Here is a 17,663-nt window from a genome sequence, read left to right as displayed (position 1 = left end):
AGCTCAGTTGCAACCTCACGGCCCCAAACAGTGCCTGGCTGTACAGAAGGAATAACAGACGCTCAGAGAAGCTAAGTGATTGGCCTGAGGTTGCGAGCTTATAAGCAGCAGGATTGGGATTCAATCCCAAGAGTTTTGCTGTAAAAGCGCCTGACTTTCAGCCTTGTTTCTGCCACGTCCCATCAGGGCCCCTAGACATTTGAGGCACTTCCCTGGGCTGCTTCCTGGTGGTCCTGACCAAGGCTGGTCCTGTCAATGGGTGGACTAAAGCCCACAGACGTGTCAGGGCTGGAGGGTGGGTTAGCGCAGGTGACTGGTTAGGGAGGGTCCCCAAGAACCGGCTTCTGCTCTGTGCCGGTGCAGGGTGCCTGGCCGCCCCATGGAGCATGCACCCATGCCAGGAATTCCGGGCTGGCAGCCTACCTGGGATGTGAAAGTGCTTGGGAGCCTGGTAAGAGGTTGGAGTGGAGGACCTCACATCTAACTGGCTATGGTATGGAGAGCTCCGGCCACTCTCGGGCCCTGGAGCACGCAGGCAGTGGTCCCCAGAGAGAACAGAGGCACAGAGAAAAGAGGCATTAACGCGATAGCAGTTACGGCAGCAGTGAGGTGATGACAGCAGGGAAGGTGGGGAGGCCGCTGTGCGTTCATGCACCGTGTCTGCAGAAACAGGCTTGACGCTGTTTTATTGCTTCCCAGCAAAGTCAGATTCTGTGTGTTGTAGGAATCAACTCCACAAGCCTCAGGAAGACAGCTTCGCCCCACCCCTGCCCACCTGGCCCTTCCCTTAACTGCTCTGCCGCCTTTACCCCTAACCTCAGGGCTGCCGTGGACAGCCTAGTTTGGCTGGGGCTGGGCTGTGGGTGGAGGCCAGGCCACAGCCCATTTCTGGTCCTCTGGTTCTATCCTCGGGGCAGCGCAGGCCTAACGATGAGGACTGCAGTGTCTTCTTCCAGCCAGAGCCACCGGGCTGCCTGTCACTTCCGCCTCCTAGCAGCTCATCACCCATCTTCCCATGACTTCTCTTCCTCTCTCCTGCCAAGGGCATCTGCAGGGGCTCAGGGAGGTCCAGCTAGCCAGTCACCTGAATGGCCGTAGGCCTGCAGAGGGCCATGCTGTGATGGGTGTCTCAGGGAAGCCCTGTTCTGCCCCGGCAGCTGGGGACACCAAGCTACTGTGTCGTTCCTTGGCTCTTCCCGTCCCTTTGGGGTCTTCCCTCTTCCTTACCAGAGCGGTAGTAGTGGTGAGGTGAGCGGGAGAAGGTGGGGGACATGCCCTGCCGGCTGTAGGTGGGGGAATCGATGTATCCTGGGCTGGAGGCCCGTCTCTGCCGGAGGTCCAGGTTCTCGTAGATGTCCTGGGGGAAGAAGTGGCGCTGTGAATAAGGCCAGCAGTTAGGGGGGTCTGTGGCCACGGGTCTAGTAGGCCGGTGGCGAGTGACAGAATCTGGGATCCCAGGGGCTGAAGCATGGTGCTGCCCTTCTGAATACAGGGACCCCCTCCCTGAATCCCACACACAGACAGCGCGAGGAAGGCTGCAGAGAATTTTCAGGGCCTCTACCCATCACTCACAGGCCCCTAAATGGAACCTGTGGGTCAGGTCCCTGGAATCCTGGCTAAGGATCACTGAAGCATTGGAGGTTATCTCTGGGTAGAAAGGGTGCATGAGCTTCCCCCCCAGCAGCTGCTATCCTTTATGCCACCGCCACTTCCTCCAGGGCATGCTCCTGTCTCCCTAATGCTGTCCTCCTAGGGGGAGCACCTGGGGCAAGGGCTCAGGCCCCTTGGGAGGCTGGGGGTGGGGATGGGGGTAAAATCAGGAGTCTGCTTGGTCAGCATAAAGGGACACAATTATATAAAAGGTCTCCCAAAGCAGCTGAATTACCTGGGAGTAGGGAGATAACGTTCCCAGCGACTTAGAAGCGAAGAGTTTGAAGGCAGTCGTGGAAGGAGCGAAAGGAGAGAGAGGAGGGTGAGAGAGAGGAATGGAGAGCAGTTAAATGGTTCAGCAAAGAGAGGGCCTCAGCTGCCCCTCACCTACCTCCCTCCAGATAACAGCCTCACTCAGAGTTCCAGAATGTCAGCAGTGCTAACAGGTAGTAGGAAACCTTGAGATTATGCTCTTTTTGAAAACGGGAAACCCAAGGCCTAGAGAGGGAACGGATGGCTTGGGGCCTCTTAGGGAGGAAGTGGAAAGGTCTTCACCTGGACCCGGGCTTCTCCAACACAAGCTCAGAGTCATTTCCCTGTCTCTCTACCAGCTCCCAACCCCTGTGTGGTTCATGAGGACAGTGCCCAGGGCAGGGGACCCAAAGGTAGGGCCAAGCAAGGGCCAGGCTGAAGCCGTCATTGTGGGGGCTGGGCCAGTGGGTGGTGTGGCAAGCTGGAGATGGAATGTCCGGTCTCAGAGGGCTGCTGGGTCCAGCACGTCAGCGCCAGGCTGGGACACCTGCCCAATGTTAACACAGCTTCCTGACTTTCCAAGACAAGTCACAAATGCAGATTCTTACGTGAAATCTCCCAGTGGTTAAATGTGGAAAACTATTTTACATTTTTAAAAGATATTTTGTGAGCTGGGGGCTGGCTGTGACTTGTGGGCCCCAGTGTGCCATCTCTGCCTTCAGGAGAATCAGCTTTCAGCAAACATTTGGTCACTTTTTCCTGATCCATTTCAGGGGCCAGAACCCACAGAGTCTCAGCACTAGACTGTCAAACCAATTGGAGCCCCATCCCTTTAGAGAGGAAGGGGACCGTGGTGGAGTAGTGTTAAGCACTTGGGTCTGTGCCCCCCAGGCCAGGGATCCTTCTCCAAACAACCTGAGGCCAGGAGTTTGGCATGTGAAAGCCAAAGAACCTGCTAACCAGGGATTATAAACCCGAATGGCCATTCAGCATGGCAGGGAATGATGGCCAGGGGCTGTGGATACGATGTCTCTACTAGAAGGAAAACAACAGGTCCAGTGATAGTAGTTACAGGTTCATGGCTTCAATGTTGGGGTGCTCAGGGAGAGGGGGGGGACTCAGGAGAACGGGAAGCCCACGTCCAGGCTACAATGGGGCACTGCTCCCCATCTCCAGATGGTGGAAATACTGGTGCAACTGTATACTGGTCAACTGTAATTTTTCCAGAAATGCCAGATTTTTGGATGAAATCACTTGAATTTTAAATGTCGACTATAAATTCCAGTTTAAAAAAGCTTGGGGGCCATCACTGTAGGGGCCAAGGTGTCTGTGAAGGTGGAGACTGGAGACCTCACGGGACCTGCTTTCCTCCAACAGCCACAGAGAGAGGAGCGAGACGCCATACCTCTCCATAGCCACATCTCTCCAGCATCTCGTCAGACGTGTATCTGGAATGGGGCTCGTAGGAAATGAGGTCAGGGCGTTGTACCTCATAGATGGACTTAACCTTGGGGAGAGCTGCCAGGTCTTTGTAATTAAGGATCTCATTATCCACTTTAGCCTGGGGAAGAGGGAAATGGACAGAAAAAGAGGTAGAAAGATAAGAGGGAAAGGAGAGAAGAGACAAAATCCAGGCACAGGGGGAACGAGCTTCTCGTTTCCACTGAAAACAAAGCTTGAGGATGGAAGACTCACAGCAGGTTAGAATAAGACAGGTCTTAGAGGCCGTCCATTCCAACAGGGCCAACACTGGCTGAGCGCATATGATGTGTGAGGCCCTATGCTTTCTAGGATTTATCTCTTCCACAAGTCAGGATGCCTCTGTGAAGTGTCAGTATTATTCCCATTTCCAGAGGAGAAGACCGAGACGCAGAACATTCTTCCACTTGTACCACGTAGCCAGTAGGGTTGAACCCAGCCTGAACTACACAGCCTGGGCGCTGAGTGCTGTCTGACCCCCCCAGAGTGAGGACACCCCATTCTCACAGCATCCTTGAAGAAGATGATGAAGATGGTAAAGACAGAAATAATCATGACAGAAAACACTAGCTAACATTTGGTGAGGACTTATGAACCAGATTTTATCCTAAGTCCCTTATAGGGATTAATTTAGGTAATCCATCCAACTCACAACTCTAATAGTAGGTACTAATATTATCCTCATTTTTGAATAAGGAAACAGGTCCAGAGAAATCACTTAACTCGCCCAAGGTCATACAGCTAATAAGTAGCAAAACCAGAATTCAAACCCAGCCAAGTCTAACCTGCCAGCCTGCCCTCTCCAGTGGCCTCTCCTAGTTCCTCAGGGTGGGACATTCACTGGCTTACAGCTGTCAAGGGCGGCACTCAGAAAGCTGCTCCTTAATCGAACTGAACAGAGCCTCTAATTACTCCCTGAGGAGACAGCGTCCCCTTCGTGGCACCGCCCATGTGTCATGGTTCCTGTAGCCATGTCCTCTCTAGGTCTGCATTCTCCAGCTGTTCCTCCTGTGACCCAGTTCCTGTGATGGTTGACCAGGCTCTGCCTCTGTAACTACTGTGGCTCACAAGGTCCTGACGTGAGGCAAATTAAGAGAGAGGCCACTAGACGGGCTCCAAGGAGACTGCGTTATACTCATAACGTTCTCCCAATGCCTTGCGGCCAGGTGAGTCTCTGGGCCAAGACTATAGACCGAGCGACTGTAGACTGTGCCATCTCTGTCCCTTTCCCGGCTGTCTGGGCATTGTGCTGTTCATTCCCTTTGCCTCTAGACTCACTGTCCACTCCTCCTTGGCCCGACTGGGGCTCTGCAGCCCCACGGACTGTGTCACAGGCTCCCTGGCCAGTGGGGGACACCTGCAGAGTGGGAGGTGACTGCAGAGAGAGGCTGTGTACTTGTCCCCTTTGTACCTGCCCTGCCTGGCTGCTGTTGGGCATGGCTCCTGTCTGGGGCAGCTCCTCCACCGCTCCAGCTCTTAACAGCCCTTCCCTTCAGGCGGAGATTGGTGACAACTTCCTGTTCTTGTAGTCCCTGAATGCCTCACTACGTGGGTCCTCTCACACTGCTCACACCTCTGCAAATGCTCCCTTCTCTAAGCTCCCCTCAGGTAAACCCTTTGAGGTGTGCCTCTCCTTTCTGCCAGACCCTGCCTGGGTCAGACACCCATATCTGTACCAATTTTGGCGAGTGTGGGCAAAGGGAACCTTATTAGGAGAGTCCACTTGCTGAAGTAACTGCTGCCTTTTGTCTTGGGGTGTTCGACCTTGACCTTGAGAGCTCTTGGCATCTTGCAAACTTGTCTCGACTCATCGGTATTCATCTCAGCACGACTCCAAACCTCAGAAACACTAAATTTATATTTCTTCCTGTAACTGCCTTGTTCACAGGTTACAAAGGGGTTTATAGTGATTGGACAGAGGCATCCTAACGTAATTAGCCAAGAAGGAAGGAAGAGACCACGTAGGACTGGTCCAAATCAAGGCACCTGAAGATGATTCTAGCAGTCACTGGGGGATGAAGCAAAGTTTGAAAATTTGAAAGAACCTGTCCCCTCCAGGGGACGTGACATGTGCAGCCATTCCTCGAAGTAGCTGAAGGTGAGGTCCCATTAAGGGGAGAGCAGGAGAACACAGAAGGGGAGACACTTGCCTATCCTAGAATGTGGGGGTAAGTGATCTCAGTGCCGAAGCCTCCAGCTAGAGGGCACAATGGCAGGTGTCCCCAGCTGCTGTTGTTCACATGTAGTCGAGCTGCTTGTCACAGGGGCAACTCCACGAGCTTCCTCAGGATTCGGGGTGAACATCGTCAGGCCTCCTAATTTCACAAAGGTTAGCAAGGCCCCTTAGCAGCACTGGGGAGACCAGCAGGGATGAAGGGCATCACACAGCGCTGCTCTGTGTGTCCGGAGCTTGATACCTGGGTAACGCTCTCCTGGAGACTGGCTCACTCTCGTCAGTCGTCGTCTTCTCGTGGTGCAGGCCCTGAAACCCAGCTCGTTAATCCTGCTGTGGTCCGACCCCAAGAGAATGGCACCAGGAGGACTGTCATTCTCCTGTTCTGGCCAGTACAGCCCAGTCGCTGTCTTTTGCGGGAGCCACGTGGCAGTCCAGACCAACATTAAAGCGGCAGTCAATGATTACTCTTACTTCATTTTCTACGTTTGCCCAGAGGAAGAGAGGGAAGGAAACAGTGCCATCAATGGGCATTATCCAGAGCTCAAGGAGGAGACTGGGTGTGGGTTTGGAGTAAAATAATGATCTCGTCACGATGGGCAGGGCCCATTCAGGGCTGGCTGGTGGAGGCCTGTCTCTAGAGCTTCTTATTAGGGTTTCAAGCGCTGGACCATTCCCCCGGCGTTTCTGGTCTTTGTGCTCCTTTGACTTGAGGAAGGGCTGAAACAGTCTGGTGCTATGCAGCAGCTGGTGCCGTTCACCGCCATGTCCCCAGAGCAGAGCAGAGCAGAGCAGAGCGCTGGCCGTGTGGACACTCAGCAAGCGTTTGTTGACTGAAGCAACGAGCGAGTCAAGTACAGACCCAAGGGACCTCTGGGGTCATCCGACTCCACCCTTGTCCCTTCTGCCGCATCCCTGGCAATGATGAGTGTCTCTGTGTTTGAATGCCTCTGGGAATGGGAGCTCAGACACACGCACCAGGCTGACTCCATCCCCGGACTTCTCATGTGATCAGAAAGTTCTCTAAGTCTGCAAGTCCTTTATGGCCGTGTTTCCACACTCACACGGCTTCTTGCTCCTTTCTGCCTCTGTATCACATGCCCCTGTCTCCACATCGACATCCCACCCAACACCACCCTGAACACCACTCTGATTCCACGTTGTTGTCTTGCCCTTCTCTCAGTTATGTCATGGGGAAGGATGTGCAGCGCACGGTTTCAGAGGTCGTCAAGGGCGCTTGCCGTGGTTGCACTTTCTTGCTTGTGCTCCCACTAAACTCCATATTATCCCTGTCACTGTGTTCACTAATCTGTGTGCTCCCTGAGGGCAGGGCCCAGGTCCTCGCTGTCCTCCCCCCACCCGTACCCTCAGGACCTAGCACAGTGCCTAGCACAGTGCCTCGCACAGACAGGCCACACTCAGTATCAGCAGATATCAGCTGGATGACAAGCTGACAGCTGTCTTTGGCTGTCCTTACAAACTCCTTAGATTCCAGGCTGGGGGACAAGTCCTCTTGGTGTCTGAAAAGTGATACATACACAGATGACTCGGCTGGGTGACCCAATGCTGGATCCCGGGGGTGAGATGGACGTTTCAGACGTACGCCTGTGCTGTGGGAGAGACAAAGACAGAAGGGGTGAGAAGCTGCCTCTCTGACGTGCTGGGGAGAGGCAGTCGGGCAGGGAACGCAGCTCTTCAGGGAACATTAGCAATAGTATTAAAAGCACTCTCTGGCTATTTCCGCACTTGATTTTCTGCCTTTTAAATCAATGTCTGAGTGTGAATGAAATACAAAGTGCACAGCACTTCAGGCTGTTGGAGTGGACATGGATTTGTTTTTCTACGTATTTGCAATTGGCCCTTTCGACAGGAAGTTACTCACAAAACTTCATTTTCGGTCACCTTGGTCAATAATGTATTTACTTTAAACATATAACATTGGTTAGTACTTGTTTCTTAGCAGTTTGTTTATACAAAATATAAAAGTTGGTTACACTTCATGTGATTGTACAATATACTGGTTCTTTATAGTATGTCCATTGCAAATTGACATCAGCCTAAGTGATAAACTTAAAAAAAAAATCTCTAAACAGCAGCGGTGATGGATCAGTGGCCCCCTTAGCAGAACAACATTGTGTCGACGTTGGTGCAGCTCAGAGAGTGGAAGCACGTTGTGGCTAAAACGTAAACATACTGGGAACCCAGAACCGCTAGTGAACGATGTGATTTTAGGGATCTCGAATTCGCGATCTGTAAAATGAAAGGGCTGGTCTCAGGGATTGCTAACTTCCCCTTCAGATTGCTCATCCTACAATTGAAAGCATTCTAAGTGGGGCCGTATAGCAGTGTTTGCAACACTGTGGATTGTGAGTCAGTGTGGCTCTGGGGAGATGAATTTAGGCGGCACATTTGATAATACTGAGACGTAGAGTGAGAGAGTAAAATACACAATTCTGTTTTAACCCTCTTAGATCAAGGAGGAAGTCCTGATTTGGTGCTAATACATTTCAGCAACTTTCTTGACAATTGTTAATTACCCAACATGCCTTCCTCCCCTTTAAACAAAGAGAGTGCAGGCAACATGATCTAGCTAGAATTTCTAAGATTTACTCTTAAGAATGATTTCGTTTTCATCAAATTTATTTTATGGTTACTTTCTATTTACAGCAAGTAATACTGGTTTTCTACTTGGTTGCATACACTTTTATTTTAAAATTAGTCAAGTAAACAGTAGTGAGCTGATTTAAAGAAAAAGAAACATTCAGTGTCTAACGATACAGGTGGCACACAGACACGGCAGAAAGCATCAGGGTTGTAGAAGGATAACTGAAATTTGGGAAACGCTGCCAAAGAGGAGAAAGTTGAGGAAGAAAAGGACAAGTAAGGTCTTCTTAACACCTTAAAAGGAAGAGGCCTTGGAAGAAACAGGGGGGAAAAAACACACCTCACGGCTCAAAAATAATTATGCATCAATAGACCAGCTCTTTCGCAAAATTTGCATTAGGTGAAGGATATGGCAAAGGAGACAACCTTTAACCAGCTGGTCAGAAACCGTACACATGGGTTTTTGTTGTTGAGAAGCTAGCAGGTATATTTTAATAGAGTCCTAAGGGACCAAGTTGATACCTAGGGTTCCAGAGTGTAGAGGCACACTGGAGATCATTGAGTACCCCCAACACACACCCCAGGTAGCCCCTCCACAGCATCAAGGACCCAGGAGTGCAGTCCTTGGATCAAGAAGCCTGAGTCACATGACTTCCTGGTACTAGTCAGAGCACAGGAACTCAGAGGGACGCAGAGCTTCAGCTGGTCCAGCGTGTGCCTGGACACTGGCTGTGCTTCTGCCTGGCTGCATTACTGTGGGCAAATCACCGCCCTCTGTAGACCTTGGTTTTCTCATAAGCAAAGCAAAGATAAAGGTCCTTGCCCCACCTGCCCCATGGAGTTAAAGAAATCAAATCAGACAGTAGCTGTGAAGATGCTTTGCAAACTCTCAATTCCTATGACAGCATTGACTCTTATTATTAAGTAATGACTTCGGGCCGGAGTACGTCCGAGAGCCTGCCATCTTGGTAAGCAATGGTTAGGGAATAGCCTTGCCCCAGCAACACTTAAACACCCACAATAATACATTGTTGTATGTAATTTTGAAAGTGATCTCACATGCAACGTCTTAATCTCCTCAGATGGGTGTTACCATTAAGGAAATCCAAGGATACAGGCACACATTTGGGCGTGTGCACACTAAGGAATGACTCTCTGCTAAAGCACAGGGCCCCCAACCTGTGGCAGAAAGTAGCTGGGCTGGTGTCACTACCAGCTTGCTTACCTTTAACTTCTTCTCTGCCCGGGCTGCCTGTTTGCAGATGGGGTGCCAAACCTCAGAACCTAAGGGGCCAGGAAGAGAACAAAGGCTCAGACCTCTCCCACCTCCCAGCATTCGGAGTCTCCCCACCGCCCACCACTTACTCCCCCCCACAGCTTACGTGCTGTCCTTTGTACAACAACCAGGAGGACCCCCTGCTTTTCCCAGCTCTCTGCTGCTGCTACAGCGATTCCATCAGCCACACATTCTTCCTGCCTGTCCAAATCCTACCCATTCCTCAAGGTCCATGTCTCACGTGACATCTTCTTGCAAACTTTCTTACCTGCCGGCTGGGAGTGACTGCTCTCTCCTCTGTGAGCCATAGTTCTTTGTATCTCTCTCAGTACATACAGCCTTAAATCACAGCAGCTTGTGGATTGATGCCCCCATGTGAATTAAGAGCTCCTTCTGGGCAGGAGCCGAGCTTTATTCATGGCTGGATCTCCCTCAGCACCCAGCATGGGACTTTGCTCTCAGTGGAGGCTCCGCACACATTTGTGGGGTGAATAGATGAGTGGATGAGTGGCAGTGAGTGACACATAGCAGGTGGTCAATAAATATATGTTGAACGACTGAATGGCAGTGAAGGTGAAATCCAGTGACAGACCGTGAACTCCAGCCTTCCTTTCTCGTCAAAGACTTACGACAGTCATCAGAACTATCACATGTAAGGGGAGGAGGTGTCACGATGTATATTCTGCCTAAGAGCACTGTCATGACGTGCTAATTCCTAAGAGACTCCAGACTCTTCAAATTTAGTACACTGTGAATGCCCACATTTTCGTGTGGGTGGGAATCCAGTTGGCCCACCCCTAACTGAGAGGCCAATTTGGAAAGGCATGAGCAACAGGTGGCTGGTCACATGTTGAGAAGGAGCCCCATCTAGTGCACATGCCCCAAAGAAGGGACAGGTGTCTTGGATTAGAAGAAAAAATAGGACCATATTATCCCTCTGGTGCCATTCCTCTGGTAACCAGCCCTAAAAGGAAAGGAGCCAGCAAATGGCTGGATTCCTGTGCACCCAGATGGCATTTGTTTGTCTGACTTTGTTTTTAGGATATACTTGCCATTATGGTTTATTGCCTGGAACCCCTAGGACTGGAGTCCTGGCTAAGTGACGGGGTGGTGGAAGGTTGGACAATTAGACGGGAAAACACATTGAACAGTGGATGGGCCTGGAGAACAGAGCCCTGGGTTCTGGTCTCTGCTCGGCCCCTAACACCTCCTCTCGGGGCGTCCCAGTTGCTTCATCTGAAAAAGGAGGGTGTCCCTAACGATGCCACAGGAATGTAATTCCTTCTCTGTGAAGTGCAATGGCTCTCAGAGCCCAGCAGAGGGACTCTGCGTCTGTGGCTCGATCCAGCAACCTCAGGGTGTGTCCACCACCCAGTGGTGGGTGGGGATCCTTGCTTTGGGGAACCTTAGAGAGAGCATTTCCGGGTTCTCTCTGAGTTGCTGCCGAATCCACAGGGAGTTGTTTACCACTGTGGTTCTGGCAGGAAACACATGTTACAGGTCACTGTAGGAAATGAAATGGGTGAGATAGACACAGATGTTTAAGAAGGTCATGAGATTAAGTGAAAGAGGCATAGGAAAGGTAAAAAAGGTCGTTCCGAAGTTGTCATGGGGGGAAATGATGTGTAAAGGGAGGGGGTCAGATGAGATGGTCTCTCCATGCCATTGACGTATCTGTTCTGAAATCAAGCTGAGCTACAAATGGCTTCCGCACACTGCATGCAAGAAAGTAGATTTATATAAGAAGTGAGGGGGGAGGATCAAAAGGGAGAAAGAAAATATAATTAGAAAGGAAAGAAATCAGAAGTTTGGAGTTGGCAGTATATCATTTACATTAAAGAGGGAAGGAGTTTGTTGGTAGTTAGCAATAAATTTAGATAAATGAAGGTAAGAGAAGATGATTTGTTCATGAAGACCCCTCTGAAATACGGTCTGCTGAGCTTCTGCCTTTAGTCAATAGCTCATCAACGGGACATTGACAGAAAGGCAACATCCAGAGGGAAGGAGGTGATGCTGTTCTGTGGCATTATCCCCAGAGCCGAAAACATATCTGGCTCATGTGTATTTAATAAAGAATTAAATGAATGACTGGTTGGATCCCACCTTTGTATTTAAAAAAAAAAGACCCAGAGTGACATGTACTCAGAGGATGATGGTAACCAGGATGGAGAGGGGACCCAAAACTAGGACATAAGGCAGAGTCTTCACCATGGAGAAGAGAAGACATAACATAAGGGTGAAAAGCATTTTTCAAAAAAATATTTTAATATGTCTCTGTGGGAAAAAGGGTTAACTCATTCATCACGTTTTATAAAGTAGAATACGAACCAAAGGCAGAAGTTTCAGGGAAGGAAAATTTAACTTCTGAAGATTGAATTGGCTCATTCTGCAAGTGAGCTCCCTGTCCCTGGAAGTATTTAAGCACACGTTGGGTGGGTAAATGCTCGGTGGGGATATTGTCGAGGAGATGCATCACGTGGTAATTACACTCATGGACATTTACTATCACACCCAACTGTGGAGAGTCTATGTTTCCATCTTAACAGTCTTCTCTGTGTAGAAAAAATAATTATTTGCCACTATCCAATGATCTGGACTAGAATGTAAGTTCTTTAAGGAGTGGGATTCATTATCTGTCTTATCTACAGATAGAACTGCAGGGACTGCAGATTCTTAATTAATACTCACTGAGTAAATGAATCAACAAAAGAAACATGACATTGTATTTCAGGCCAGTTGAATTCTGTAAGCTGGGCTCAGAGATCAGGCCACGTGGTAGAATCTCGACTGACTTGGCAGCTGTGGTACAGTTTCAGATTGGGCATCTATAAGAATATTCACTAGGTTGGGGGTTGTTGAAGTGTGACTTGTGGATCACCTGTATCGCAGTCTGGTAAAATGCAGATTCCTGGGTCCCCAGAAGCGCCCCTGAAGTCAATTTCCTGGAGATAAGGCCTGGGAATCTGTGATTTTTAACAAGCTCCCAAGTGATTTATGACTCTAAGTTGGAGAACCGCAGGGCTAAATACCGGTTAACACTCCAATTTTGTTCCCTTGGAATGTCATGGGATAAAGAAATAAAGTTTGTAAGACAGGACTCTTTAACTTCTTGTAAAAAGTCAACATATTGTGCTTGTTACACTCCTGGTTCCACAAGTCATACTCTCATCCTCTGAGACTGTCACCTAGAATTCCAGGTTCTGCCCTTAAAACCTCCCGTAAAGGTTATGGAAGTGAAGGATTACCAATTTCTGTATCAGCTGACTCAGAGACAGAGATCTAAATCTCCCAAACTGTCCCTCAGCCGGGTATTCAGGCTGTTTTGAATCCTTAGCAGAGTCAGCATTCAGTCATAACTGAATGGTCATAGCACACCCCACGCCTGTAACATTTTGGACTTATTTAATGTTTGGGAACCCACCCACCTCTCTGCTGGACCTTGAAATTCAATTTTCCAACTCTTTTTTTGTTTTGCATTAGTGGAGATTTGAGTGACAAAGCTGGAGCTGCTGCGTAGTCTTCCAGAATACCCAGCCAGGGTTACAAATAGAGCAGTGACAGAAGCTGCCCCACCAAAGATTCTGTTTGGGCAGCGCAGCATTGTCTTAAGTATTTTTGAATAGGAATGCTTTAAGCCCCGCAGGTGGCAGTGACCCTCCCTGCTGCCTGCCACCCAGCCCTTCTCACTCATTTAAGCAGGTTAAGCCACCAGTTTTCAACCCCTGATCCCAGCTAGAGTGTTCTCTTAAGGGAGGTTTCTTCTCCAAATTTCTCTTGTCCACAGTAGGGTGTGGTTTCTGAATTCTGCCTTGATGTCTGCAGCCCTACCTTGTGACACAGACTTGCTAGGACCTTGGAAGGAATGGCTCCTTTAAAATCCCGCAGAGAAACAAGTATAGTATATCTGCAGAACAGAGATAGATATACTCAGCCCTGAAAAGGAAGGAAGCACTGGTACATGGTACAACATGAATCTAGAAAACATTACACTAAGTGGAAGAAGCCGGACACAAAAGGCCACATAGTATATGATTCCATCTATATGAAATACCCCAAATAGGTACATCTAGAGAAAGCAGATTGGTGGTTGCTGGAGCCTCGGGGAGGGGGAATGGGAAGCAAAGGCTTACTGGGTATGGGGTGTCCTTTTGGGGTGATGAAGGTGTTTTGGAACTAGATAGAAGTGATGATTGCACAGCATTGTGAATGTACTAAAAGCTACTGAGTTGTACATTTAAAGATGGTTCATTTTATGTTACATGAATTTTACTTCAATAAAAAGATCTGTGCCACCCGCCCCACTAGAAGGCAGACCACTTCTGTAGACCATGGGGGTACCCGTCACTTGTTAGTAAAGATTCCATACTCAGCTGGAGGGGGAAGAGTGAGCCCTTCTGTTGAATCTGACGTGTAATAACAATATCATCACTGGTATAGTCTTGGGCACTGGGAAATCTTCACCACGTATCAGGCCACCTATGCATTATTTAATGTAATATTCTGATGGGGCTCGAATCCTGGGTACATCACTTATTAACCACATCGTCTAGAGCAAGTCAGTTACCTCTCTGTGCCTCACTTTCCCCATCTATAAAATGGGGATGATAATAGTACTTGCCTCACAGGTTTGTTGTGAAGATTAATGAGTTAATACAGTAGTCCCCCCTTATCTGTGGTTTTACTTTCTGCAGTTTCAGTTACCTGAGTTCAACCATGCTCTGAAAATATTAAGTGGAAAATTCCAGAAGTAAACAATGCATAAGTTTTAAATTGCGCGTCATTCTGAGTCTTGTGATGAAATCTCGTGCTGTCCCACTCAATCCCGCTCAGAACATGAATCATCCCTTTGTCCAGCATATCTATGTTGTATACACTACATGCCCATTAGTCACTTAGTAGCCGTCTTGGTTATCAGATCAAGTGTCATAGTAATTCAGTGCTTGTGTTCAGGTCACCCCTATTTTACTTCATAACGGCCCCAAAGCACAAGAGTGGTGATGCTGGCAATTCAGATACGCCACATACAAGCTGTCAAGTGCTTCCTTTAAGTGAAAAGGGGAAAGTTCTCTACTTAATAAGGCATTTTGTCACCTTGCATTATCTCAAAAATAAGAAGGGTGAGCACAGCACAGAGAGAGACCACATTCACATAACTTGTATTACAGTATGTTGTTGTTGTAATTGTTCTCTTTTATTTTTTACTTATTGTGATTAATCTCTTACTATGTTTAATATATAAGGTTTATCATAGGTTTGCACGTATAGGAAAAAACATAGTATATATAGGGTTCAGTAGTATTTGCGATTTCAGGCATCCGCTGGGCATCGTGGAACGTATGCCCCGCAGACGGCGGGGGGGGCCCACTGTACACGTAGAGCCCTTAGACGAGTGTCTGCCTGGAGTAGTTGTTATTTTCTCCCTCCCCACCAAAAAGAAAATCTGTTTGCCAGGGTGCAGTTTGGGTTAGGGGACAGGAGTAAGGAGAGACTTGCAGGGGGGTGGGTAATGTTTACTCTTCTACCCGGGGCACTGGGGTCCCGGTGAGCGAGGGGCATGCAGTAAGCAGAGGACTGGCTGTGCAGGTGGAGCCACAAAGCAGAAGCCTGGCTTGGCTGCCAGCGCACCCTTCTGGGAGGCTGGGCTTGTGCCCAGGAACAAGAGCAGCTCGGGAGAAGTGGAGAAGACCAATTTGCCTGGAGCTGACATGGTCAAGTGGGCTGGAAGCTTAACAAAGAGGTTGAGGGACCAATGTGCTTAGCTATCATGAAGCTGGTTATCACGGAGGGTATCAAGTGGGGTGAGGAATGGAGAATGGCAGTACTGAGGTGCAGAGTAATTCACAGGAAATAATAACTGCTGAATAACAGGCCATTAATTAAAATGGGTTGAGTGCTTAGTATGTGTTAGATGCTAAGTATTTTAATTATTCTTATAGCTAATATTTAGAGAGTGTGTCTGCCAGGCCTAATGCTACACACTTTATAACAATAGTAATTAACTAAAAAACGATAATGATAACTAATAATGATAGTAAAAATAATTAATAACAACATTTATGAGCACATATGCATATGCTGAGCCCTCTGCTAAGTGTTATTAATAAAGATGGTAATATTGACAATAGGCAGCATTTATCAGTGCATGGCATCATGGGGAATAGCCCTTTCCACATTACGGGGTGTTGATCATGAGCTCAGACTGGCAGAGCTGGCGGTGCCAGGATCTATGCTAAGCCTATACCATGCATTCACACTTTTAATCCTCACAACAGCTGGGTGAGGTGGGGCCTATTGTTATCCCTGTTTTCAGATAGGGAAGTTGGGGTTTAGGGAGCTTAGATGTCTTGCCCACCTGTCTGTCGCTGTCTCCCCACCCTGACCTGGGTGTGGTGGGCATGTGACAAACTCAGGCTCCTTGGAGTGGCTCCAGCACTTCTCTGCTGACCCTTGGTGGGAATGCTGCCCCTCCGTGCCTGTGGTTGCCAGGGGCTGGCTGTGATTTCCTTTCCCTGACATGGAGGCAGCCAGTCTGGGGCGGGAGAGGGTGAGGCCACACACAGAAAGCAGCAGGGAGAAGAACTACCCAATGCCGTCCGCCTGTGGGCCCCTCAACCCAGCTGTGCTGCTCCCAGACGCTCTTCAGTTCTGTGAGCTGATCAATCCTCTTTTGCGTAATGTAGTTTGAGTTGAGTTTCTGCCACCTAAAAAGTCCAGCCTAATAAAACATCTCATTGAGCTAAAAATGTGAGCATCTGACAAGTTCTTGACTTGCCTGGCAGGCAATTTTGTTTGTTAGAAAATAGAGGAAGCAACCAGGGAAATGGCTACTCTGGACCTAATTCTGACCAACACGGACACATTGGCTGGTGAAGTGGATGTGACATGTAACTAGGGAGAAAATGGCCATGTTGTCTTGAGTTGGTGGCGACTTGAGAGGAGCAAGTTGGGAACAGAATCTAAAATACAAACTTGAAACTACTAACTACTCTGTAATGTCTATGGGATTCAAGATGTTTGGTAACCCTAACAATCTAAAAAAAATTGCAGCTCATCAAACATTAACATGCACTCTATTTAAAATGAAATACGCTTAGTAGAGTCAGACTTTAGGAAATATCAATTTAGCACAGTAGCAAGATATGTTTGAAAAGTCTAAAATTATGTAGCAGGATTGGGGAAACATAAGATTTAAAGTTTTTAAGCATAACTCCTACAACCTAAGCTGTCAGTAGAGAGAGCCAATTTAAAATAACGCTAAACTACTAAATTATAGCAACCAATATTACGTTAGTGCCTTTTAAAGTGTGGTTTGATGAAATGTGTTGATTACCACCGAGGGCTGGTGTCCCACAATCCAAAACCATGAGGGGCACCTTTCCTGAACATCTATTACGTAGCTCAGGGCACCTCTTATACGGTACCTGTGCCAGGAAGATACACCTCCTGGTACCAGACCTTGTAGTATCTGAACTACCAAAAAAACCAAAAAAACAAAAAAACAAAAAAAACACAAGGCTCTGAAATAGACTCCATTATACAAGAGAAGGGTGTGGTGTAATTATCAAAGCAAGCTTGCAGGGCTCTGTTTGGGATTGCATTAACACAGAATTAAGGCCTTTCACTTTATTTTGGGCCATGGACACCTCTGAAAATTTGATGAAAACTACAGACCCTCTCCTTAAAGAAACACACCTGCATGCAAACTTTGGCAAGCAATTTCAGGGGATACATGAATTCAGAAGGCCACTCTGAATCAACCTCAGGTTAAGAATTCAAATAATAAATGAAAGAACACTGCCTTAAACAAACCCTAGCAAGACAGACTAACTAACTGTGGCCCAGGGACATAACCTCTGTAAACTTTCTTTTTCCCTAAAATGCAGATATCAATGACTTTTGGTTCATAAGGTTGTGACGATAAGATGGGATATTGCATTTAAAACTTTTAGTACAGTGGTTGGCACATAGTAAGTACTCAGTAAACATCAACTGACGACATTTTATTTATTATATATCTGTTATTATTATTGGCAGGACCTATAATTTGTTGTTGTTTTGTTGTTGTTACTTATTATTACTATTAGCAGGACCTGTAATTCCTTAGTAAAGCAGTTTTTCTTAGGATTTCATAAATGATTTCCTGCCTGGTGGGTTTAGTTAAACACGAGTATACAAGTGATAACAGGGATCTGTTTAAAAGTGTGCAGCTGAACTCTTGTGTTTCCAGTG

The 17,663-nt window shown here is 48.0% G+C and overlaps 1 protein-coding gene across 1 annotated transcript in view; it reads right to left on the bottom strand.

The window, feature by feature from the left end:
* Positions 1 to 17,663, bottom strand: part of ABLIM3 (actin binding LIM protein family member 3) — a 103,541-nt gene that overhangs the window by 15,310 nt on the left and 70,568 nt on the right. Inside the window, 6 exon segments of the mRNA XM_081034965.1 lie at positions 424 to 522; positions 1,228 to 1,357; positions 1,886 to 1,915; positions 3,308 to 3,463; positions 7,093 to 7,164; positions 9,384 to 9,442. Of these exon segments, the coding sequence (XP_080891091.1) occupies positions 424 to 522; positions 1,228 to 1,357; positions 1,886 to 1,915; positions 3,308 to 3,463; positions 7,093 to 7,164; positions 9,384 to 9,442 (546 nt within the window).

This window comes from Rhinolophus hipposideros (genome assembly GCF_964194185.1).
Source record: "Rhinolophus hipposideros genome assembly, chromosome: 23".
NCBI classification, from domain to species: Eukaryota; Metazoa; Chordata; class Mammalia; order Chiroptera; family Rhinolophidae; genus Rhinolophus; species Rhinolophus hipposideros.
Note: the sequence above shows the minus strand (reverse complement) of the source record. Positions and strands in the feature narration are given on the sequence as shown.